The sequence below is a fragment of the Pezoporus flaviventris genome, unplaced genomic scaffold (assembly GCF_033815535.1).
Source record: "Pezoporus flaviventris isolate CSIRO_AGI_PZ_B2104156 unplaced genomic scaffold, CSIRO_AGI_Pfla_v1 ptg000015l, whole genome shotgun sequence".
Lineage (NCBI taxonomy): Eukaryota > Metazoa > Chordata > Aves > Psittaciformes > Psittacidae > Pezoporus > Pezoporus flaviventris.
In genome coordinates this window covers 25,285,301-25,311,553 of record NW_026892563.1, presented here as the reverse complement: position 1 = coordinate 25,311,553, position 26,253 = coordinate 25,285,301, and the positions used below count along the sequence as shown (strand labels likewise).

General features: G+C 39.2%; 1 protein-coding gene across 3 annotated transcripts in view; it reads right to left on the bottom strand.

Annotated features, from left to right (window-relative positions):
* Positions 1 to 253: 253 nt before the first annotated feature.
* Positions 254 to 26,253, bottom strand: part of SAMSN1 (SAM domain, SH3 domain and nuclear localization signals 1) — a 155,782-nt gene continuing 129,782 nt past the window's right edge. For 2 of the 3 annotated variants that reach the window (XM_061453793.1, XM_061453795.1), the window contains 7 exons: positions 18,673 to 18,744; positions 17,962 to 18,117; positions 15,391 to 15,511; positions 13,809 to 13,960; positions 11,361 to 11,567; positions 10,227 to 10,377; positions 254 to 1,489 (listed from right to left, as the gene is read on the bottom strand). In XM_061453793.1, coding sequence (XP_061309777.1) covers positions 1,287 to 1,489; positions 10,227 to 10,377; positions 11,361 to 11,567; positions 13,809 to 13,960; positions 15,391 to 15,511; positions 17,962 to 18,117; positions 18,673 to 18,744 — 1,062 coding nt within the window. In that variant the 3' untranslated portion in view covers positions 254 to 1,286. The remainder of the gene's footprint in view (positions 1,490 to 10,226; positions 10,378 to 11,360; positions 11,568 to 13,808; positions 13,961 to 15,390; positions 15,512 to 17,961; positions 18,118 to 18,672; positions 18,745 to 26,253) is intronic. The other variant, XM_061453794.1, reaches the window with a different exon arrangement.

Genomic DNA, 26,253 nt, shown 5'->3' with positions numbered 1-26,253 from the left:
TTTTGGGGTGGAACTTTCTGCCTTTCATCTCTTCTGAAGGTGATTTTCTTTTGAGCTGTCAGCAGTATGCGGAAAAATTTTAACGTAAATGCAAAATGCCTTAAATTACGAAAATTGTGAGCAAAGAATTTCTCTATGGATTTGATACACAGATTATTATACATGATGAAGGTGCTCAGAGGAGCTGCCATTTACTGTGGTAGTCTTAGAACAGAGCAGTATTTTAAATGTAATGACCACATTAAAAATCAAGTAGTTTTTAAAAGGCTCAAACACATGGTTACTTTTATTATTGAATGAGGTACTCTAAAAGAAGACAGGCAATTAAAATGTGTATTCCAGTGCAAAATATACTGGGAAATGACAAGAAAATCTCATAGGAAAGACAACAGTGCACAACAGCCATATTAGCTTGTGAGTTTTGTGTACAAACAAATACTCTATTAACAAAGTTCACACCACACACAAAAGGCAAGAACTACACAAAAGATGATCATAAAAGGATAATATTGACACTGACTTTTTTTTTTTTTTTTTCTCCAAGCTTGCATTTTCTGTATGATGCTTGGGAAGAATGAGAACAGGTGTGAAAATAACAATAAAGAAATTGCATAAGCCAGTCAGATGGCTATGTTCTCTAAAAGATAATGAACACAGAGAGCTTGATTCTGATTCACACTACAGTTCTTTTGTACCTCCAGGATAAAATGCAGGAGGTAATAGTCTACGTTAGAGCCCATTTTGGAGAAGAAGGGTATGAAACAGCTTTAATATTAATGGGAATTAGCTTGGTACTTTTCAAAGTAAGATGCGAATGTATCCACCTTTTTATTATGAGGATGTATCAGTGAAAATGCATTCTGTACAAATATCAGCAAAGCACATCTGAAAATAGAGAGTGTGATTAATACGTATATTTTTAAAATAAATATGTACAATATTTACATTTTGGACAACTCCAGAAATGAACATGTCCAGACCGTGTACCACTACCTAAACCAATTCTCGATTATTCTTATAGAAAATGCATTTGCTGTACAAATATTTATAAATACATATGTATAAAATTTTTCTTTGAAATATCTGTGGATTCACTGAAAAGCATGAGAGATTATCAGCTAACATTTAGCTATCAGGTGTCCACATATCAAACAGTGCAGAGCATCATACATCAGCCAGAAGTACATTTTCAGTGTTGAGGATATTTTGTGTTCTGCTTCTGTGCCATCGTACTGGCAAATCTGATTGTTTTTTCTGAAAATCTGCAGAAAGGCAGCAGGACTGAATCAGTTTGACTCAGTGATTGTTACTGACTGCACCATGTCAGACAGGGTTTCTGGGTCTACTTCTTCTTTACCATTATCTGAATTTTCTGATGAGATGTAGCAGCCAGAATCTCTTGGGCAGTCATTTAACTGTGATTTATCAAAGCCGTGGTGAGGGCTTAGGCTCGGCGTCTCTTGACTACCCTCGCTTTTCTGCTGTTCAACTAGAAAGAACAGAAAGAAAAAGAAAAAAATAAGTCAAATTAAGTATTCTGGGAAAGAGTTTGTGATAGCAATGTGACTGATCTTGAAACAGAAACAGAGCTGCTAATATACACGACTAGATCAGTATCTTTTGTCTACCAGAAGCAGAAACCTCAGCATCAAAGAACTAAAACTATGATTACATGAGTATAATGACATCTAAGTTGATGTTGAGGTTGGCTTTGATCCTGCAGTATGTTGGTCAGAGATGAGGCTTTGGCTCCTTTAGGCTGTCCAGAAGTGCCACACTCACCATGCATGGTCAGCATGCCCACAATAGAGATGGCAGCTTTTCCCTTTCCATGTTCATGTATTCCAGAGCCTGTTAATGCAATTAATCATGTAGCCTACTGCACCTTGTTTATACCACATCAAATGATAAATGTTGTGTCTTTCGAATGTAACCCCCACCATTTTCACTCTGGGCACTGTGGAGTGAAATAAAATGCACTGGTTTTCAGAAGTGCTTGGCATGAAGTTGTGGTGATCAGGTTTTCTAAAGCACTGGGACTAGGTGGCTGATGGAAACTTCCTAAGCTTAGCTTGGTATCCAAAAGGTCATTTTCCAAAACACAAAGGCCTCAGAGAAAGCTAACATACTTGAGTCCTGCTGCATGGTTTTGGAATTCTGTTCCAAAACTAAGTAGAAGCAAATTATCTTGAAAATAATTTCTCCTTGTTTAGCTGCTGTATGACTAATTTGCTCAAACTCAAAAATCTGCCAGTCAGTGAGAGTATTGACGGATCTCAAAAAAAACTCAGCAAGCTGGTGCCTTGCACACAGGATATACACGTATATAATGAATCTAATGTAGCTTGTGGTTAAAGTCTGTATTCGTATTTTCTGGCTGTGAAATACATGGCGTTTGTAACCAAATTTCTTGTGAAAACACGGCATAAAGTAGCAAATCTTCCTTTTTTTTTTTTTTTCTGTTATCATGCTCTTCTAACTGTATTTTTACTTTAAACTCTGGCTTGCTTTCCAAACAAATTCTAAAACCAAATCTTACAGGAAACAGATGATTTTACCCCAGATTTTAGCCCTGCAGAAAAATGGTACGGTTTTGCTTTTGCAAAGAAGTTTCCTTTATTTCACTTCACTTGTCACTCCATGGTTAAATAGCTAGCTTTGAACCTGCAGTCAGATTTAAGCTGTCTTCATTCAAGCCCAGGCAGAATGCAAGTCCCAGTACGAGGAGTATTTTATCCTTCACCAAAACCTAAATCTAGTTCAGTTCCCAGAATTATGGCATTTCTACAAAGAAAATTAATCCTGATGTTTATTTAAATTGCTGGAAGTTACAAGATTTGGTAAGATGGGAAAGATTTAATATTATTTTTTAAAATTTTGTGTTCTATCATATAATAAAGAATAAATTAGAAATAAAAAAATTCAATGTTTCAGTCTGAATGAAAATATTGAAATGGAACAGCAGGAGAGTCAGTACTCTTCTTCATTGTGTGAGATATCAATGAAGTTTTATTTCACAAACCATTTTGATATATTGACAAACATATTTAGGTCTTGATGGAAACGTGTATTGGTTTGGACTGATTAAATCTGTTTAACATTTTCTAACTTTCAGTTGTCTAATTAAGTCAATAAACTAATCTGTTTTTTGAAGAAAAGAATCCAAGGTCTCAACTTATTTTTCCAGTAAGTTTATAGGCATAACTTGATGTATTAAAGAAAAAAAAGATTACTTTATATACTTGCTCCCAAATAAATTAATGGTTAATTGCACTTGCATGAAAGAGTACCCCATTCAGCAGATTTAATTGCTATCTGTGGTAGTTCGATCTCCTCACAGAACGCAGTTTATCATGTCAAATGTTATCTTTCTTTGCAGGGAAAATATTTGACCATGTAAGGTCCAATTGATTTCTGATTTAAGTCAGGAAAGAATTACAAAAGGCATTACACCAGTGAAGGTATTACTGCCGCTATTAGAAGCAACAGAAGTAGTTTAGCACCAATAACAGCAGATGCCCCAGTAAAGCCTTGTCTGAACTGTGTCCTCAGCTCCTCGCACCCATCCCACTGGTGCCAAGATGAAGCAGGTCTCACTTGCTGTGAGCTAACAGCTCAGTCAGTGTCTGGGTGAAGTCCCCTGGTATATCTGCAGGCAGGGATCCCCTGCCCTCCGCTGTAATCCTCTCATCTGCCTAATGCTGCTTGCTGGTACTTTTATCAGCTTCTCCAGCATCATCTGCTGCCCTGGCAAGCAGTGACCTAAAAAGTGTTAATCCTGTTTACATTTTCAAGGTCAAAGAGGAACCCCTATTCACTTTGTTTGTTTTACAAAGAAAAGAAGACCAAGTAGCTAGTGGATGAGAAAGAAAATGCGTGTTCAGTCAGTGTATTAGTGCCCTGTAACTAAGTTATGCCATTCTGAGTACTTCCTGTGTGAAAAAAAGATCCTAAATGCTTTTGTAGAGATTTCTTTGCCTTGTGTGTTTTAGGGAAAAAGACATAGCAAGCCTGGAACTGAGATTTATTTAAAATCTGAATTTAGGTCAGTTAGGAGAATAAGAAATTTCTATTTAGGAAACATGCAGAAATGTAAAGCTTCTGTCTCTTCCCATTACACTACAGGATTTTTTACAGGAAAAAATGGAAAAAAATATTCAGGTGTGTAAGACAGTAACAATGTTTTATTTTCTATTTTTCATTCTGAGCAGAAAAAGTAGAAACTCCGCCCCCCCCCCCCCCCCCCCCCCCCCCCCGCCCTCCCGGAATTTAAAAAGACAAGACTGAAAGCAAACTCTGGCATTTTCCTCCTTTAAAGGAGACTTAAATATTATGTAGTAACAACTAAACTACGTGAACAGGATACTGAGTATTATAAATATCTGTAGTGTGCAGCTTTAGAAGTTGCTTCTCAAGAAAAGAAACTAAGTTTTTTTTTTTTTTACCCCGTTTTAGCTTTTGGCTCTTACATCCAGTTCTACTTAGTTCCTTCTTTTTAACACATACATGTTCAAGTTCCACATAAATAAAGGTATGTTTGCTGTCTTAATCTTTGTGACATCAGGAGAAAGATACAATGCACAGGAAACAGGAACTGATAAAATTAAACTGATGTGAGATATTGCAGAATCACCAGAAATAACTATCTTATCAACATATGGAAGTCCTATCATTTTTCTACAGTAAAGCAGTCTCACATAAGATAAATAGCTTTCAGTCACTATTGTCTGTGATACGGCTAGAGCAGCCCAAGATATGCATCGTTTTGACACATATTTTCTAATACTACTTTAGTAGTATTAGGTGATAGGATTATATCCAGGCATCTGAAAAAATGTGAGGCCTTTAGTCTTGTTAATAGATATGTGATGCATCTTCCTCACTATTTAGATCTTGGAAATGAATATTTGTTATTCATTGACATAGATGTGCGTGACATGCATGGATAGATCTCTTTGTGGATAGATCTTCCTGTGCGGTAATGTCAGTTCAAACCAGACGAGTGGCAGGAGGCTTGGATTTTGTCTTGGATAAAAAGAAGCTCACCCAGCAGCCAGCCGTACTTCACAAGTGTGCTGTCTGAGAGTTTGCCTTCATGAGTTTTCCTCAGAAGGAGAACTGGGCTAGGGGCACGATGCTTTAGGCTGAGTCACTTGTGTGGCTTCCTGGAAGGTGCAGAGGTGACGTGCACGGTACAGTAGCTAACTAGAACAAAGTGCATCTTCATGGCTGAACTTAGACCCAGCTACATATGAAGGCTATGTATCAACTGCAGTGCCTGTACCAGTTAGACCACCTAAGTGTTAAAATTAGATGAAAACTCACAAAGCACAAAACTCAGAAAGGATCACTTTGAAGCAGCAAATGGTGATACTCCTTGAAAAAGAAGCAGAGAAACCTGCAGTGGTTCTGAATGCACATGGAATACTTTGGGGACTCAAAGGTGTAAAGCTTTTGTGGGTATTTACAGACATGCAGCTTAAAAAAATTGCACTTGCTGAAGTAAGTGGCAGAGCTTTTCTGGGAGGATTACTGAACTGGTGTGAGAAGAGAGTCTATGGTGAAGACAGAAATGAGAAGTTTCTTTTTTCTCTAAAATCTGGAAGCAAACAGATGTGCCTGAGAAAAGGTGAAAAAATGCTAATACTCATGCAAGGATGAGCTTCCTTGAGAAACCTGAAAGTTTTATGTCCAGGTAGCCTTTGAGCACCATTTGACCTTGACATGACACTATGTAATCCCATGTGCATAAAGGGACTGCCCAGTGTAAAATGGTACTCCTGATGTTATGTCCTCACATGAAGAATGCAACTGAGAACTGAAAGTCATGTCCCCACCTATGTACTATCTTGCTATCCAAGTAACATAAATAAGGAACAAACTTTACTTGGTACTGGCAGTGGGATTAAGAATATAATATGGCCTTTAAATATGAAAAGTAATATAAGGAAGTGGAATTTGGGAGGTAAGCATAAAATATTATTCACCAAATTGCACATATGCACCATTTTTTTTAATATAAAATGAACTGTATCCAGTGAAGTCTAATTCTTCTTAAACTCAGCATAGCTTCAGGCTAATATAATCCGTTGGACTTCAGGAATAAACCTCTTGCCTCACATCATCAATGTGAGAAGAGAATCAAGGCTATTTTGCACACACAAAAACGTGTGTCCGGGGAAACGGTCAACAAAAAAGTTCCAAACTTCTTTTATTACTTTATTCATTAACCATCCAGCAACCACTTCACTTTAAAAATAGCATCCTACAAAAGCACAGACATCCATCTCCTGTCTAGAAGCCATCTGGGAGAAGAATGGAAAGCTATTAAGAAATACTTTATGAAAAAGAGCTTTTTTTTCCCCTCCTCAGCCATGAATTCATGGAAACCAATCATTTTGTCCCCAGTATATGGGTCTCATCAACTTAATTACAGAAAATCTAAAAAGAGATCTGGAAACAATGGGGGAAGGTCATGAGGAGCTTACAAGACCTTGCAGTTCTGGAATAGCCTCGCTATGTGAAGTGCTTGAAGATGGTGAATTTGGCCTGGACTCCCAGGAAAGGTAGAAAGGAGATAGTGCAGTACCAGGAAGCAAAATCTGCTTAATAACACCATGTAGTAGTATTTGCTAAATAAAACTTACTTTTTAATTTCTAGTATAACATGGGTAAAGTTTTTCCTTTCAAAATTAATTCAGGTCTAAATCAAATGCAAGATGAAAAAATTGTCACTGCCAGAAATCCTAGATTTTGGACATCTTTAAGAAGCATGTAATGTGAAAACTATGGCTGCAGGTCTTTTGGTTAGAAAGCTCAGTAACTGTTTATTCTGCAACATGAATTAGGTAGTCACAAGTATGCAGCATGAAGAACTCAATTTGTATAACATCCAATATATGGCAAGAAAAAGCCAAGGGAAGAAAAAGAAAATAAAAGCCCTGCAAAAACATCTAGACATTTCACAGTATCAGATATCACATTAAAGGAACATTAAATCTTGTTTTACTACATTTGCAATAGGATCTAGTTCATTTTACTAGATGTTCTAGCATGCTTGGCTGTTCTGAATAATAGTGGAGTCACAAAAACTCAGAAACCCTTGTATTTCAACTCCATACCATACCTGAGACTCCATGCATTAATCAAACGCATGCTTCGTGGAAGCACAAGTGTAATGCAAAGACATGGAAGTCTTCCAAACTGTGAGAAATATGGGCTTAGAACAGCAAATGTGATCTATGGACTTAGTGTATTTTTTCACAAAACTTATAAAAAGAGTGAACTTTTACCTGGAAAAGTGCTGAATTTATATCTAGAATACTCCTGGCCAGTAAGCAGACTACCTTGTAGCTGTGGGTAATTCTGCTGCTCACTTCTGAGCAATGCAGAAAATCAATTTTAATTAAAAAATCATTTATGCTGGACTGAGTCATGCCCATTTAAGAAAACCCCCCAAAACTCCGATGTAGGAAAGTTCAGATGTAGAAGTCACTTGCAAAGTTGCGCCCAGCTCTTTCAGCCCAATTTTCCAGTTGTATTGACAGAAGGACAGAGGTCAAATGATTGGGATGAAGTCAAACATGCTGAGTTTATCCCCAAGATCATCTTGACTCCCCGTCTTTCATTGTAATGACTTAACAGATAGCTTCTATCAATTTTAGTCTTTAGTATCTTCCTTTTTAGAGGAGTTGTTAAATTCTGTTCTGTCCCTACTAGTCATGTGACAAATGCTATGAACCTTTGACAACCAGACAAGGCAAGGATTTCAATTAGTCCTGATTCAAGACAGTATCCCAAACCAGGAAAGCATTTATATTGCGGCTTACCTTAAAATATACATGAGTCCTATGAAACTCCATTACATGAATGCTTACAGTTAGCATGCTATATAAAGATGTCTTGCTTATAGTTGGCATGGTACATAAAGATGCCTTGGTTCTGCTTCCTGTGAGTATTCATAAATTCTGGGAATACAGTTTTATTGAATTTGAATACTGTAAAGATTGGCTATACCTATCTAATACCTATCTAAGGTGGATGTGAAGCAAACACTAATTTAATCTCTTGATCTAAGAGTACAGTGTCACCACTGATTTTGAAGCAGGGTCCATTTCATAAGATTTAATGTTATTATATCCAGATCCATTATAAGAATTGAAACTATTAGACTACCATACAGAAAATAGCAGGGACATTATTTTGCCTGGAAAAATGTTTTACTCCCATGCTGCCAATTTGGAAGAGCCCTTATTTGGATAATTAAGGTAAATTTATAATTTTCAGTGTAAGGGACATGTAAGGACCTTGTTAGGTTTGGTTCTTGCACAGGTGTACACTGAATATTAAGTGTTCACACTTCCAGAAAAAAAACCCACCTTGATATTATCTTCTGAAAGGGTTCGGTGTCCAAGACTGCTTGCTATGTTTTTTGTTACACAAGGAATATAAATAGCAAACCGTATCCTTACTACAAAATAGTTTGACACTCAATTGGTCTGTTATAAAAAACATGTTTTTGTTTTGGTTTTCACACAGATGCAAGACTCAAAATTACAGTCTAACATTTTGAATTAACTTGAATTAACTTTTTTTTGTGTTCAAATATTGATAAACATATACAATAAAAGGTGCAGAAAGTGCAGCAAGACTAGTTAAAAAGAAGTATACATAAGTATATTCAGTTTAAGGGCAAATTAGAGAAACAAACATATTTTCAGCTGACTTCCAGCTACATCCCTGCAATACAATTCTTTGAATATGTAACCCTTTTTTTCCTGTATTCACTCTTTCAACCACTACTTCTACATAGACAGCCCTTCTAGAGTCCTTTTCTAGCCTGTCATCTCACAAAGCTATAGTCCAGAAAGAACGACTGAACCTAGTGGGTGAAAAAAAGCCTTTTTAAAAGTCTCTCCAACATGTTTGCAAGAACCTTACCTTCTCTGGAAGCTGAATAAGAACAGGAAAGCCTGCATGTACAAATGGGGTCCCAAAAAAGCACAAACATACAGTAAAATACAAGGTCAGCAAAGGCATAAAGAGGAAGATTAGAGAACATCTGCAGGAAAAGCTGAATGGATGAGGCAGCCAAAGTCATGCTTACAAACCTGGATATATTTATGTACTGAAGCACATAAGTATATATATGCATGCAGGTATGTTCATGCATACATATGTACGTGTGCTGAAGGGAGAATCGGAAAGCTATCCCCTACTGAGGAGACAAAAAGTGGAAACCTGACAAGAATTAGTATTAAAATATCCCAGGAAGACTTTGCTTTTCCAGCTCTCCTTTTCTTTCTTCCAGATGTCTCTCAGTTGCTAGCGCTCATTTGATGAAATGACTGCTTAGCATATACATGAATATTAATAAAGAAAAAAAACAATTCCTGTTTTGGCTGAGTGTCTAATTAAGTAGATGCTTAGCTGTAGGTTCTAGGAATTTGACATAAATTATTTAAAATTGGAACTCAGGCTGGTAATATCATTCAAATACCATGAGAACGGTATTTTCTATTCTGTGTCCTAGCTTTTCCACTCCCAATGAAAGCAAAAAGTGAAGAAAACTTAATGGTGGGCAATACACATATGTACAGACATGCTGTGCAATCAGCTTTCGGAAGCTTAAAAAAACTGGAGTCAGAGTCATTTTAAGAAAAGAATGCAAACCATCTATTAGTATATGGTTTTGGTTTGTTTTTTTTTTTTCTTAATTTTCAGTCCTTCCTACAAAAGAAACTGATTTGGATAAGGATTTAAGTGTAGGAAGGATTGGGGGAAAGAAAAACTATTTTTCTGAAGAGTATTGTTTAGAAAAATTAAAGAAAACTCTACCACAGTTACTTTGAATAAGCTCTATTTTGGTTAAGATACTAGCACAGAGTTTGGGAAGTTTTGTTTTCTGCTCTTGCACAGACCTTCTGACTTTTGAGAAGTCGCTTACTCTCTTTGGGGGTTGGGTCTCCAGCTATAAATAGGGCTGCTCTTAAGCTATAGTTGCTACCAGTCTCTAGTGTAGGGCCTATAAATAAGAAATTTTAGATCATTCATGTATTATTAGTACAGTAATCATACACATCTAGAAGAGATGTACAGTTTATCTGAACACATAAGAAAATTGTCTGACTCCATGTATCATATTTAAAAGAATAATACAGTGTGAGAATCACTATTTCTTTAAATGTGTTTCTTCAGTTAAAACTTGCACATGCTTCAACACTTACTGTCATAGTCCTGTAGATTTTCAATTGCCAATAACAGTCTTGCTCTGTCTTCTGGGTTTGAAATATTTAATTCAATCAGGTGGCTCTCCTGTAGATACTTTAAGTCTTCTAGAGTTTCATAGCCGTTTAGCAAGAGAGTCGAGGCATATTCCTACAAAAAGCAAGCAAATCCTCTCATGTGAATAAACACTATGTTTAGTAGAGGTATAGGCACAATTTCTCTTTTACTTTTTTTGTCAGGTTGAAATGGACTCCATTCTCCAGTCTGACTGACCACCTTTGGCATAAAAACAGAGCAGGAGATCAAGAGAAGATAGAGGTGGAAATACCTGGGGGTAGCATCCCAGCATCTGTGCCTGAGTTGTCAAGCAGAGTCCAGCAGCAAATTGGACCAGGACAGAGCTCTGCCAGAAATTATTTAATCTGTTGAGTGTCTGGACCTTTGTGGATCAACCCCTGAGTGCCTCCCATACTGAGTCCAGGAGGACCTCTGAGGAGGAGTGTGCTCTGCCTCTACACAGAAGGAACCCCTTGATATAAGCAAGAGTGAGAAGCTGAGGAGCCCTCAGCCATGCTGTATCACACATGGTCCCCCTTTAGCTGTGTGTTGATGCAATATGAAACTCCAGGAAATGAGTGTTTGCATCAGCACCAAAATAATAATAAGCAGTATTAAAAATGTTACCTGTAAACCTTAACACTCAGTCAAGAACTAGGATTGCAGAGAGAGAGGCGCAACACGCATAGTGCAAAAGGACTGTTGCTCCCTAAAGATCATGAGAAATTAGAAACCCATATTCTAAATGTTGGCACTGGAGTCAGACTGCAGTCCTGTCCTTGAGGTTTCTGCAGCCACACACCTCCTACGCTTAGGCACACAACTGCAGTCAGGTTATGGTGACTTGTCAAGTCACTACTGTGCCTCTTTGTGTGGAGCCTCTTAGCCCAACCAAATGATGTGGTAAAATGCAGTTCTAAAAGCCACTCACATCACATAAAATACAGACACGAAGCTGCTTTGCTGACATCAAAACTGCTGAACCTGTCTTTCTACTTCTGCCTGTAAATGACATCCAAACCCAAGTGCACAGACATGAAATGCTTCAAATACAGCTGGGAAACACATTGGCTGACCTGCAGGTGGACACAATCCAGGAGCTCCTGCAACGTTTTAGGCTTGTTCCTTTTGCTCCCTCTATGTGGCTTTATCTTTCTGGGAGCAGCTTCCTCTTCCAAGATAATATCCACATAAATGAACTTGAAGTTTCCCACTTTGTTGTTCAGCATGCCCGTCCATATACCCATGGGGGTTTTACAGATGATATCTATAATATCTCCTTTCTAGAACAATAAAAAAAAGCACACCACTGCTTACACATCTGGTTTGTTAGATGTAGCTTTTCCTCTCTGGACCAGCACCAGCACAGGCAGCATAGAAACTTAACGAGGCAGTGCAAAATAACTTTTAAAAATTACCTAGATTTAGATCCTTTTCTTTCATAAAATCACAGTAAAATCATTATAGAAAACGGAGTTGGTCATTATCTCCAAACCTTTGTGAAGCCCCTCTAACCATTTTTGTGCTCCACTTTGTCCCTGAAAAGGCACAGGGTTGCATTAGCAATCAACTTTTGCCATGGATAGTAGGCATAGCTTTGGCAAAATACAAGGGAACACTGTGAGGTTAATTTCCAATATGCGCCAAAACATTTACACAATAATCTTATTTTCCAGCCTCTCAAATGTCTTCAGAAACTGAGAGGTGAGCTATGTGAAAAGTGGACTCTTACCCATTTTACAGTAAAAAACACTGGCTACATTTCTCAATATTTTGAGAAATCAATATTTTCCTGTCTATCCTTCCCAAACGACTGACAAATTTTTCCACTATTATTAACACAATTAACTGAGACAGTGGAAGGGGTCTTAGCAGGCAGGTTTAAAGGCTTCAGCTCTCCACACTTGTGCATTCACCCACAAATGTGAATGTGAAAAAGGGTGACAACACAGCTACTTCAAGAGGGCTTTTTGGTAAAGGTGTTCACAGCCATGCTGTGGGAACCAAGATCGCAGGTCAGCAAAACAGCTGCTCTGAGTAATTCTCATAGTGAAAAGGCTCACTTGTAAAGGATAATACCTACACAGCTTGCTTCCATGACCTCAGAATCGAGTCCTGTCTTCTGGGCAGGCACCTCAGAACTTATGAAAGTGTGGGAAGTCTTTAAATAATTACCCGACAAATCCCCATGTAGACACTTCATTTGGTGTTCTGCTACAAAGCTAAAAATCAAACTCAGATTGCAAAAAATATCTGTCAACGATTCCAAGACTTTCAAATCTTTTCTGGTCTAGTCAAGAAACCGCAAGTAAAGTGGTCACTCTAGTTTTGGTACAAACCCAAGTATGAAATTCACTGTGTTCCTGTGACCTGGTTTTCTTAGCATATGGAGCTCAGAGCTATGAGCTTTACAAGCACACATGTTATTCTACTCACAGAGGCTCAGAAACTTCAGATGTGGATGCAGGTCAGGATTAAGGCAGTGGCTCTCAGCCAGGCTGCAGATGCACTTTGAATTCAGATTCAGGGTACTGAAATTTTGTAAGATAAATTTAGGGGATTTCAACCCTAAGTAATAGGGGTATAACTCTAAAATATACAGCCCAGTGACTAATAAAGGAATCTATGTGAAGCAGCAGACATTTGCCGTTTCATGACCAGTTAAACTGTTTTGAAAGAAATGTCCTAGGTGTGGGTGGAAGTGGAGGGCAAGAAGTGAAGACTGCAAGTGCTAGCAGAGCAATGGCTGTGACGTGGGCCATAGAGGAGGAGAGGAAGACTGCAGTGAGATACAGATAAAGATTTTGACAAAAAGAAAAGGCTGTGAAGGAGAAGAAAAGATGCTGAAGTGTGAATATAATCTGGATATGAATGCGTGTACAAAGAAGGAAAAGAAGTCTAATTACACTCATGAGTAGTATGATGTATGATGATACTGTATCTATGAGTGCATGGAAGGAGAAGAAAATGGCTGGGAAGTTTGATTGATCTTCAACTGGGCTGACATGTGGAGCTCCTTTCTCACTTACACAGCCTGGCCATCCCTGCAATATTGCCATAGCCAGGGAAAATTTGTAGTTCTAAGGTATGCTTAAAGAAAGGCTTATTGGAAAGGCAAAGTGTTCCCATTTAAGACAATGGATGCCACCGAGCTTTTCATATATCCTGGTTGTGACTGAAAGAGCTGGGAAGGCAAGTTCATATCCCAGGAGACAGGTTTTCTTACTCCAGAGTAGTATATTCCCGTATACCATGTATTTGAGAAAAGCTGTGGTACCCACTAGATATCACCCTGAGGTACTTATCTGGAGCCTATACCTTAAAAAGCCTTTGTCAGCAGCCAGCTTCACAAGACTGTCTGAACTAAGTCCTTATAGAAGCATGACAAAACCGGACTGGTCTTGCTTTTAGAAAGTTACATGTGCTTTACAGTTAAAAACGTATTAGCAAACATACTCTTTACATGTAAGGAATGCCCCCTGCCATTCTTACTGGGAAAAAAGAAATCCTGGAGGTTGTCTTACCTTGATTTTCAGAGAGTCGGTGTCATAAGGACTTGGTGTGAAGTCTGTGTGAACTTTGGCTCGACCGCAGAAGGGCCCACTGTAAGGGACTTCATCATCAAACCGGAGGCTGTCCCTATTGCTTGTTCCATCTGAGCAGCTAGTCACCCCACCTTAAAGAGAATGAATTTTAGTTATCTCCTGCAGCACATGCCCAGACATGCAATTCTGCACAGCAGCCGAGAGGAGAGTGTTCAAAAGCACAGAATTAGTGTAGTCTGTGTGGGTTTGACACATTCCAGGAAAAATACATTCAATAAGATCATACTACAAGAGATCAAAGAAAACAGATAGGAGATCTTTTATTAACATATTCCCTACAGTAGTCTTTTTTCTGGTGATGATACTAATAGAGTACACATTTTACTTACAGACTTTTTGAAATATCACCTCTGCAGATTAATAAAGTGTACTCTAAAAGTGCAATTTAGGGAATTAATTCTGCTGAACTTCTCCTGTTTATTCAGAGAAATGAAAACAAGTACTGTAGAAGTTATTTTATTTCATTACAGAGCTAGCTGAAACATCAAAGGAACCTGCATTGCAGAGGGAAATTTTAATCTTATCAACATTTCTGCCTGTCATTTTATCCAAGTTGAGCAATAAAATATCAGCAGAGTAATTCAAGCAAATTTGAGCAAGCTCTGCAAGATCCCATCCAAATATGTTTTTAGATAAGAGCAGCAGAGTGTTGGAAGTAAACTCCTATATACAATTTTCACAAATCACATCACAGAAAATGATCATAAAAATGGTTTTGTTTGAGGTGATTGCTTAAGTGCACAGCTCCATCTCAGGGCCAGATTAACTACTAAGCGCAAACAGTCTGGACCGCAGCTCTAGTCCCCACTTAGGGCTGGTAGATGCCTGCAGTGATGGCCCAGCAATGTCACCATGGACAGCTGTGGCCTGCTGCCCAGCAAATGTCCACAGCAGAGCCAGGGATAGAGAAGTGGAGGCAAACTCCATTTCTCATCAAAGATCCATTTGCTCTCTGACTGAGATGACCCTGTTGGGGGAGGGTTTTCAGTGGGTTTGTGGGGAAGCACACTGTGTCTCTGAATCATGACCTGAAGTTGCAGGTCAGGCCCCCATCACCCACCATCTCAGGGAGACCTCTCACTCTGTCTGCCTCACATCTGCAGGGCAAAGGATGAACTCACAGGCACTGCTCCCAGAGAGGATGTTTGTGTGGCTGCTCCTGGTGACTGGGAGCCAGCACTTTAGCAGTGATAACCCCCCAAAACTTATGGCATATATATGAGCAACATACCCCCTAATCCATGTTATTTTTTTTTTAGCCTTTTTTTTTTTTTTTTTTTTACTTCAGTTAATATTTCCATTCTTAAAAAAACTCAGCTTATTTCTGGAGATTGGCAATCTACCCTACCTGCCACCCATTTAATCAAATCATGCTTTTGTCTGCCAGACTGAAGAACTCTCTACCATTACATTTTTAATCACCAGCTCTGATAACTCAGTCTTAAACAATAACAGTATTGATCCAGTGGTTGAATAAGAAGTATGGATATCTTGTACTTACTAGATGAGCTCTGGCCACTGTTCAGACTATAGAGACTTTCCATAGAGTCGCTGGCTTTTAGAGAGACCTTCTCAGTGTGTATTCCACCACCAGGATCACTGTCATCTTTTCCTTCTTCATTCTTTAACACAAAAGTCATAAGTTCACCATCAAGAGATATATTTTAGATATTTGGCTTTTTCTTTTAAATTGTCATTGGAGATTAACTCATCATTACGCTTTATTAAGAACCACTCTACGAGTAAAAGCATTTTAGAAGTTCATGCATCCTTGGAACTAAGGATGCCCAGCACCACCTCTAGCTCTTTATGACCTTGGAGAAATCACCTGCCTCCCCTTTTCCCCTCTCATTTCATTCCACTCTCACTCACACAGCTAAACTGACTCTTTGTCTCAGAAGACTCCAATATACCACAGCAGAAACAAAGGCTGTCTGTGAATGGGAAATTCGCAAGTAACCAGATAAGGTATTTTTTCTGATTGTCTCAGAGGAGGAAATATAAAGTTTAAGTAAGTCTGAAAGCACATGGTGAAGTGCTAGCTGATGTTGTGTGTTGAACTTCGGAAAATCAGAGGCTTTTGACAGTAGGCTGGCACCTCAGCCAGGGTGTTTCAGAGACAGCTTGCACACAGACAGCTTGCAGAGTAAGCCATTGGCATGCTCTAGCACCATGCTCACCACGTTGCCCAACCTGCACATTGGCTTCAAAATCTAGTGCATTTCAGAATTAACAGATGCATGTTTCTCTCACAAAATCTAATAGTGTAAGAGAATGGCCCGTGAGTTTGTAACATTAAATCACACTTCAGGAATCACAGCATATTCAAAACAATAAGATCCGTATTTTCAGTTGCAGGTAACTTAAGGCATGATGTAACAATGAAATGAAATAATAATGAGATTTCAAAGGCAGAATTTCTCAGTAGATTTCATCACATTGTCAGTATGTGTGATATCCTCATACCACTGAAACATTCTGTAGTATTTGAAATGTTACGTTAATATTTTGGGAAATATTATTTACTCATCAGTTGGCTGATGAAATCAAGCAAAGACGGCAGTGCATGTATGAAATAGAGACCCATACAGGTACATCTAAGGCATAGCATTGAAATGAAAGACTATGTTGGTTTTCAACAAGGGCAGTGTTTGTTACACCAGTCAGCAGTATAAGCCATAGATTAATCAGTGAGCCAGTACTGATTGTCATCATCTCCTGCAGGAATGAAGATCATGCTACATGTGTGTCCAACCAGACAATTTATTGACTTTCTGTCATGTGAATCAATGTTTTAAATGTGCAGAAGGTAAGTGTTGGAATTTTGATTTTTCCTATAATAAAAAAAAAGTGGATTGCAACCTCTTAAATTTTAGTAAAAAATGGAAAGTAATGGAATAGGAGTCCTTGTCTTTGGCCTCCAATAACTGCTCAAATATATCCTGTGGAACACTGTTTTCTACTTGTGAAGTTTCTATTTACTTTCCCAGTTTATTAGATATTGACATGTGTGTGAGATAGGATGCAGACTAGCTAGATTTTTTTAGGATGATTAAGTATGACAAGTCCTTTTTCCTTCTGTTTTTCTAACATTTGGAACTCACTGACACAACATATTGAGAAAACAGGGTTTGCAGTGTGTGAAATATTTTTTTATGTTTAATAAAGATAAGCTCACTAAGATTAGATAAGGTAAAAGCCGATAAGGCATATGAGTTGTCATGCTCTAGGATGCTAGCTGACCTCTACAAAATGGACTTTGGAAGTAATTCTTGTATTGAAACATAAATTCTTCTAATGAAGCATTTGGTCAAGGATCAGATTAACAGTGGTGTTCATCCATTATTCCCTTGTGTCCCTATCAGGAGATTTTTTTTGTGGTGCTTATAAAAGTGCTCCTTGATGAAAAAGCAGAATTAAATGATGTAAACCTCCTATGTTTATGTCCTCTTAACTCTATCTTGGTCCCTTACTGGGTGAAGTTATAATTTTATATAGAATCATAGGTTGGAAAGGACCTTAAGACTATCTAGTTACACCCCCCCTGCCATGGGCAGGGACACCTCACGCTAAACCATGTCACCCAACACTCTGTCCAATCTGGCCTTGAACACCTCCAGGGATGGAGCATTCACAACTTCTGTGGGGAACCTGTTCCAATGCCTCACCACCTTCACAGTAAAGAACTTCCTTATATGTAACCTGAACTTCCCCTGTTGAGGTTTTAAACCTGATTCCTCCCCTTGTTCTGTTGCTACAGTCCCTAATGAAGAGTCTCTCCCCAGCATCCCTATAGGCCCCCTTCAGACACTGGAAGGCTGCTATGAGGTCTCCATGCAGCTTCTCTTCTCCAGGCTGAACAGCCCCAACTTTATCAGCACGTGTGTTTACATTAACATTCACATAAAAGAAAGAGTACGTACCAAAAGCTGCTTTAATTCAGGATGTGTTACTATGTCCTTATGGATAGTCATAACTAATGACAATTGAAATGTGAATAGGAAAAAATGCACATAACATTTTTACTTCATACACATTAGCATCAAACACAGGATTCTTAAGCTGTATTTACCATCTCCTCAGAGAGTGCCTTGGTGTACTTTTTACCCATCTTTTTCTTCATGGTAAGGGAAATGGCTCTCATCTTCTTACCCAGACTTCCTCCATTATTTGCTGCTTTAGCTTGTACTCCTTCTCCAGCATCACTTATAGTCTCCAGCTCAGATATCTGATTTGAAATGAAAAAGTAAGCAACAACTCATCATGAAAATGAAATTCAGTCTAGTAGAATAGGAATTGCAGGGGAATATTGACAAAAGTTAGTCATAGCCATTTTCCTGGGGAATCAATGTGCCTAAACAGGTTTGCAACACAGCACTGTATGTGTGAATGACAGAAAGAAAATATATTTTATGATAGAAGATGTTGTTTCCCATTGGTCATTGTCCTTAATCCAAATAACAATTGAAAGGATTTTTGCTGGGGTCTTGAAAACAGAAACGGCACATCTGTGGGTTGCATACACATGCCAGTTACCTTGGGCATCACCAACCTAAGTGCACTTTTGTGTCTTTAAAATATTGTTTCTAATCTTCACATCAAAGTGCCAAAGTTTAGGTTTGATTCTCTTGTTCATGTCAGCAAGGACTCGATCACCCAGACAGATCCAGGTGCACAAGCAAACTTCTCACCAGCGTGAAATTCACACAATAGTTCCCCATGGTTTTGCATAGCTGTCGTGGAAAAGAGAACTGAAGAAAGTAAAAGTTTGTTTTATACAGACCTCAGCTGAATCATCTGTCTTCGATATCGAGTGATGCCTGAAACGGTCAAAGCTGCCAAAGCTGCTTGTGCGCTGTGAAAAAAAAGAAGACAAACCTTGACTCACGGATGGCATTTTGATTTGTTATCGAGACTTAAATACAACTGTCAAGTCACCTGTTTGTGTTAAAAATTCCTCCCAGGTCAGTGGACCGTGGGTGGCTACATTCAGCTAGAAACAGACTAGGAGGTCACTATAGGGGGAAAAAAAAAAGACTGTGTAGCCAGAAGCAATGAAAAGAAAAACAATACTGCTTCTAAAACTAATTAGGTACAGTATGAGTTCCTCTACATCAGTTTCACATTACTTACACAGAGGTATCTATGAGTTACTTCTAGGTAAGACAGCAATTTATAAGCTTAAAAAAGGTGTTTCCATAAATATTATACAAGCTATGGAGCTGGTAATGGTGGTTTAAACTGTGGCAATTTATACAGTTTACTTTCACAGCTGGGGAGAGTGTTTATGGTTCTTTACTAACAGGAATCAGCAGCAACTGCCAAGTATTATGAATATATTTATCCAAAGTGCATACATTGTGGAGCAAGTAAGTAACAGGATAATCAGGCAGGCCTCATGTTTTCCTTCCCAGTCCTCCAATTCCTGATTTTTAAACATAAATAGATACAATTTTTCCCTGTGCCACAGCTTTGCTCAACATAAGAAAGGCTGCACCACCTGGGCTGTGCATTAAGCGACTGTGAATGGATTGCTTTTTTTCCTTTCTGCACATAGATATGTGATACGGGAAGGGGGGAAGTGGCACAGCAGATTTTTGTGAGAAAGATCACACAGAAATGCCTGCCAGACATGTCCAGGCAGAGCTGTCTGACACTACGCTGGCCAGGGTGCAAAACCGCATAACATTGGCATTGATGGCAAGTCATAAGTCCCTGTAAGCATGGTCCTAATAACAGCCAGAATTTGAACATTTATCCACTCTACAGTGTCTTTAAGAGCTTGTTTCTGTATCTTCACCAATACTCAGAGCTAAATCCAGAGCAACTCCTTTTTTTCTTACAAATTTTTCACTCTTCCCTACTAAATGAAATTCTATTAATGCAGTTTCAGAGTTCTTGAGCACAGTTTACTGTTATATAGTATGCAATATCGTCACAGTAGATTTCTGAGCATTCAAAATCCCCTCTGGAGAAAACAACCTCACTGAACTAAATAGAAAAGCACAGAATAAATACATCCTTAATGAGTTAATAAGTGATTTCAAACTGCTTGACTGCAGGTTTTCCTCTATTTATTCATCTATTTGCCTTGCTCACATGATTTCAGCCAAATCAGTTCCTTGCTCTATTGCTTTCTTCCTGACCCCCTCCCCCCCCCCCCACAGCCGTATGAGCCATCTTTTCATCTCCCCTCCTCCAGGCTCCTAAAATACCCATTGTACCCCCTTCCCCTGACATCTCCAGCTACCTCCTTTCACTCTCCATCTGGGAATGCCACAGGCTTCAAATGGCCCTGAAAGCTCCTGGCTCTGCTCTACCAGTACAGCTTTCCAATCTTCTCCACCAGGCAAGAATTTCCATGAGGTAGCCTCAGATGCAGCTGAGGTAATAAAAGAGGAAAAGACCGGTTTAATAGCCAGACCCATTGCTTGCCTTTGCATTGCAAACACACTTAATGCTGGCATGAGCCTGCCTCCGGAGAAGCTAAGGTGAAAACCCTCGGTGATGGTAAGACAAGCAGAGCTGCTCAAATACCAAGCACTGTGGGGAACACGGCCCTTGCTACACCCATCCTCCTGTTCCCTACCCAGGTGGCAGGGTCAGTAACGCTGCTGGAGTGCTGTCCTCTGGACAGCTGGAAAACCAATGACCTGCTTGAGCCAAGATCTAAGTAATGATTTCAGCTGCTGGCAAGTTTCTGTGTGCTGGTGCAGCCCTGTTCCTGTTGTGCCCACAGCTACCAAGCTGCTGATGCTGCTTGGTCTCCTTAAGCTCTTCCTTCTTGGCAGCAGTTAGTTCTCTGTGGGGCTCATCAGTAAGTGCCAGGCTCCACAGGGTGGTAAGATGGCATTCAGGCTTCACAACCATGATCTTAAGGAAGGAGTTCATCAAAATGATGCCAGCCACGAGAAGCATGCACATGCCTCTCCTGTGTATTTCCACCCAGGAAGGACTTCGCGTTATTCTGTCCCTGTTCACAAATCATAAGGTTTCTACCCATATTAGTGCATTTATCTCTTACACACAGTCACTTTTAAACTAAAAACAGTTTGCAGAGGAAAAAAAAGACCAAGAAAAGCTATGGGAAGCCATGTGAAAATACTTTGTCTTAAAATCTCCATTGGAGAAGAAAAAAATTATCAGCCTCTGGAGCAACTGAAAATAAAAGCTCCTTGCTGTTTCATTTTGCTGTTTTCTCACACTTACTTATTAACCAGGTCCTCCTCCCAAGAAAGAAAAGAAATCTTAGTCTGGACAAAACAGTGGGAGATGCCTGAGCACAGCTACGTGGAATAGGAACGATGGAATTTTGGGTCCATGTTCTAAGCACTGCAGTTGAAGAGAAAAAGAATTTTTATTTCTTTATTTTTTTAAACTGCATTTTTGGGCATATCCAACCTGAAAAATATTTCTAGGCAAAGGTTATTTGAAGAAGCTGGCCCAGATTTGTGAATATTTTTGACAAGTAAAATGACATTTACTATCCACTGAGGGGAAGTGGAAGGGGAGGAAGAAAAGAAAAAAAATCACACAGCTCTTGTCTAATTGATTGTAATCTCCCAGAAAATCTCTGTTGGCTAAACACTGTGGTTTGTTTGTTTGTTTTTACCTTGTGAAACTGAAAAGGACAACTTGGATTGTGAACTTTATTTTATCTAAAATTCCCATAAAAAACTTCGCTATTAAGTAGATGAACAATATCCTGTGACAAGGGGTTAGCTCAATAGTATGATATAAAAACACAGCCCCAAGGATTATGGTTCTATTAGGCAGGATTAACACCTTTCACTGGCTTGTCAAGTCAGCCAAATGTGCCCTGCAGCATGGAGCGGGAGGGACAGAAAGAGTGATGCTGGGATTCACAGCAATATTAGGAAAGTATAAAACAATCTCACACAGTGATCTCTAAACACACACTGACCTTTCTGTTGCATTCAATCACTTCAAGATGTCTATTAGGAATAGCTGTATATTAAACTGCAGAAGTGCTGCAAATACTTTAAAAGGAACAAGAGGAAAAACATTGTTTATTGTTGGTCTTACCTATAAACAGCTTGAGCACAGGGAAATCAGTTATTCTTTTTCGACCCTTGAAACAACCTTATATCCTACATGTGCAGAAGCCGTGGGCTATTTTGTAGTGTACTTCACTGTTGCTTCATCCCTATTAAATATTAATAAGGGTTACAGGATGATTTCCACTATTCTAGATAATGGTCTTGTTGCACTAGAGAGCACTAAATAGGGCTGCTTCAGCAATTCTTTATACTAACTTTTTCCATTAAGTAATCAATAGCTACCACCTTTTAAAAATGTATTCAACCCCATTATACTGATAACAAAAAGCAGATTTAGGAGCTTTGGGCTGCACAGAGAACAGGACTATTACTTTCTGTAGTGTCAGTCACTGCATTAGTGTCAGGGAACACCTACTTTGTGAAGATACGGACAGGCCTTATTTCCAGGTGAAGGGAAGCTTTTAAAGTAAATGCAAAGCTACTAAGAGAAAATATGCTATTGACTTTTGATACTGGGATTCAGTGTCCTATAAAGTTAAGTGGTTTTTCTGGCTGGATTCATGCAAGAGCTACCAATGGATACGTTAAGCAAATACAGATTTGCTCAGTAAAATATAATGGAAGAATGGGCAGGGGAGAAACTCTTCTATTTTCCCCCACAAAGACTGATCAGATAATTACTACAAATCAATGCATTAACTTTGATCCCTTCCCCTTCGATACACCAAATTAAGATAATAAAAATATCATACATATTTTTCCAGCATTGTTTATATCCTTCTTCCGTCTTTTTCTATATCTTCAATTCCCCCAAATCCATGAACTTTAAATTATCATTTTCAAGTGGTAAGTGCTATGTAATTGCTGTTGATTTTAATTTGGACAGTCTATAGTCGGTGATCTGGTTTGTCTGTAAATAGGCTATCATTTTCCCCAGAAAATGGTATGGCATACAAGTAGAAAATAAAGAAGAGGTTCTGCAATCCTTGTCTTTCTATTATAAAACTTCCTTCTTTGTAGGGCATAACATAGAAGAAGTCAGTTAGTTCCTATGATAAATTAGTCAGAGCTTCTCCATGTCTAAAGACAATGTTTGAGCCAAAGCTGACAGCAGTTAGCATGCTAAATAATCATTATGGGTGAAATTAATCTCATATTTTCCTGCTCAGAGATTTGGTTCCCTGCTGTGAGAAATTCTGGCCCATTATGTTTTGCTTCAAGTCCTATTCAAAACAGCTTTTAAGTCCAGCATGATGCAATGGCTTTGTACTGACCCTCTTGCACAAGTTAATCTCTTCAAATTCCTCTATGCATTCTCATTTTCAGCTTCCATTCATCCTTTGACTACTCAGACCATGTAAGCTTTATAGAGGCAAATGTGGTCACTGGGAGTAGAAAAGGGGAGTTCAGCACGTTGCCCAATTTCCTTGCCTGCCCCAGACACTTATTTTTCCTTCTCTCCTTGGAAGAAACCACAGCAGCTCCCAAGAGGACAGTCTGTGCTTGCTGCTTTGATCAATGGAGATAAGTGGAGCTCAAGATCGGATTCATTTCTTCTGTTCTCTGATGCTTCTACTCCCCTCAGATAGAGGAGACTACTCTGAGAATGAAGTAAAGAGCTACCAAAGCAGGGATGAATATTGTGAGTCCTGTAGCTTATCTTGCATGAATAATCAAAGAAACTGTCTCCTACTTTCCCAGAAGGCAGGATAGCAATTTTTAGTTTTGGGATGATCCATGAAAAAACATAAGAAAGCCTCCCTCACTTCTGTATAAAGAATGAGAATTTGCATACTAGATTCAGTAACTCTCCAAAGATTAATAAAAAAGGCAAAAAACCAGAAGACATCATGACCTCTGTACCTCAGGGATTTTTTTCCTATTTACACATTAGTTATACATATAGAACTTCTGACCACTAACCAAGATATTAATATAATTTTACAGCCCACACGAAACATGGCCTAAAAACCTTGCACTTCACCAGTCAAAAGCAATAAAAAAGATACAGCTTGTTCTTGCTAACTCAAATAGGGCAATCTACTGAAATGGCATTTTTAACTGGCTTAAAAATGACTCTATAAAAGACTGGTTGTTATCGTGATCTTCTATTCAGTAACTACATGGAGGTGGGGAGAAAGGGGAGCAAAGTGGTCTTTGAGCATAACTGCCACCATGAAGCCTCAGAGCAAGCACCCTAATTTTAATGACGGAAAATGACTGGAAAAGAAAAGCTGTGCAAAATAACGAGTTAATCATACTTAACACTCCTCCAGGTCAACAAACTTCACTCTCCAAAGTAAACAGTAAGCAGCTGTTATATCAGTACCTCTACCTGGTACCAGGCTTGGTCTCTCAAGCCTGAAGCAATGCTGACACGAAGCGCATAGTTCTCGATAACCCAGCTAGCACGTCAGAGTTTCCACCAGAAACTCACTTCTTGACTGCTTTCAAAAGGCACCTCGCAGAGGGTACACACCGACGCAGCTGACGAGAAGCGGGAAGCTACCGTTCATGAAGTTAAATGAGGGTGAGGTGGTTTGCAAGGTCTGTAAGCCTTCCTCAGGAAGGGGCAAGCCACATAGGAAGTCTGAGCAAAGAGGCAATTTCATCTGGCAAAAATTGTGCTGTGTTGATTAAACAAGTTTGTGAGGAACTAAATAAAGAAGCCATTTAAGAAGTGTAGATGTTAACACTAAGAAAGCTTTTTAAAATGGAGTGGTGCAAAATGTCGAAGGGGGGAGGAAGCTGATTCCTTTTTCTTTAAATGCACATTGACCCTGAATTTTAAGCACCATCGTTCCTGCCCAGTTGCTGCAGAGCACTTTCAGTTCCCAGTGAGAAAAGTCACTCCAAGTGTTCCTCTGGCAGTCTGTCCAATTCTGGGAGTGTGCATGCAGGTATCTGCAATAATTATGTAATTAAGACTTTATTATTTATATGACATTTAATTAAAAGTGACTTTCAGTGGCACACAAAACCATGAGCAGAAAATGACTTTTAAAGAAGGTTAAGGATGTGTGACAAACTCAGAGGAGTTATGAACATGACAGTTAAGGACTTGGCATGATGTGCACTTCTACCTCTCTGGTATTTTTTTTACCCTTCACTTACACATGGGCAGAAACATCGAGGAACAAGCCTGGAAACCCACCCTCTACAGAACCATAACTGCAGCAAAGGGGAGTGCTGAGTGAGTAAAGACTGCTTAAACACAACGTAAGCATTGAAGGCTTTGATCTTTAATCCCTTAAATACCAACATCTTTCCTCTCCTGAAACTTTCTTCTCTCCAAACGGTGCATTCACAGATGAATTCTCATATTTGAAAAAAGAATCGCCTTGTTTCAGTTTAAGTAATTTCCCTGATTCCTTATACAGCACAATTTTATTAATGTTGCGTGTTATCAAGGTTGCAGGGTTCAGCAGGATTTCTTGAGAAATTACTGACACATGTGCTTGCAGGCTTTTAAGTGAAAACAAAAATATAGATATGTCCAAAGTTGAGCTGAGAATCAAGTAGCCCCGAAGGGGCTCAGGTTTTAAAGAGAACCCATGTCTGCCTAGCACACATGGAACGGGGCAGCTAGTGTACTCCCCCAGCAGAGGTGGGAATGTGATTATCATGAATGCTTCCATGAGAGAGCAGAACTGGTGATAAGGAGCCTGCTGCCTCATCGTGCTATACATAGACTGAGCACAGAACAGCACGGCAACACACAGCATGCCTGAGGGCTTTCCTGTTCCTTTCGGCAACCCTGAGAAGTGGCCACAGCTGCCAACTGCAGCACACTTGCCTGCTTGTTGCAGCAGGGGGTAGGCAGAAAATAGTCCTCCCTGCTTAGAGCCTCTGAGACTCCACCATTGTACCACAGCCATACAAGATCATTTTCAAGTGGTTATTTCAGTGGCAGCAAAAGCATCCTTGCCTATCTTATGCTTCTTTCACGTGTGACATGGGAGCTGGTCCTGCTCCCAAGGAGTCACCGAGAATGAAAAGCAGCTTCTGCATTCCTTACTAGGGAGAGGTACATTTTCAGTGGAAGGTGTTCCTTCAAACGACCTTCCAGAGGCAAACAAGATTGAAAAGTAACCTTGAAGTCATGGTTAAATCTGACTGTTCCAAAGGCTCCTTTGGTTTTTCTGAAGAGTAAGCAAACTTGAGTAAACCCTTGTACAAGTTTTACTGCCGTCCTGCAGTCTTATCCTTGACAACAGGTAATGACCAACAATAAGCTAATTCTAAGAAACTTGGGGGAGGGGGGAGAAAAAGAGAGTGAGTTTTTATTACTTTTAAATGAGTGTTTGATACATCATGTTGGTTCCCCTGATTAATGTTCACAG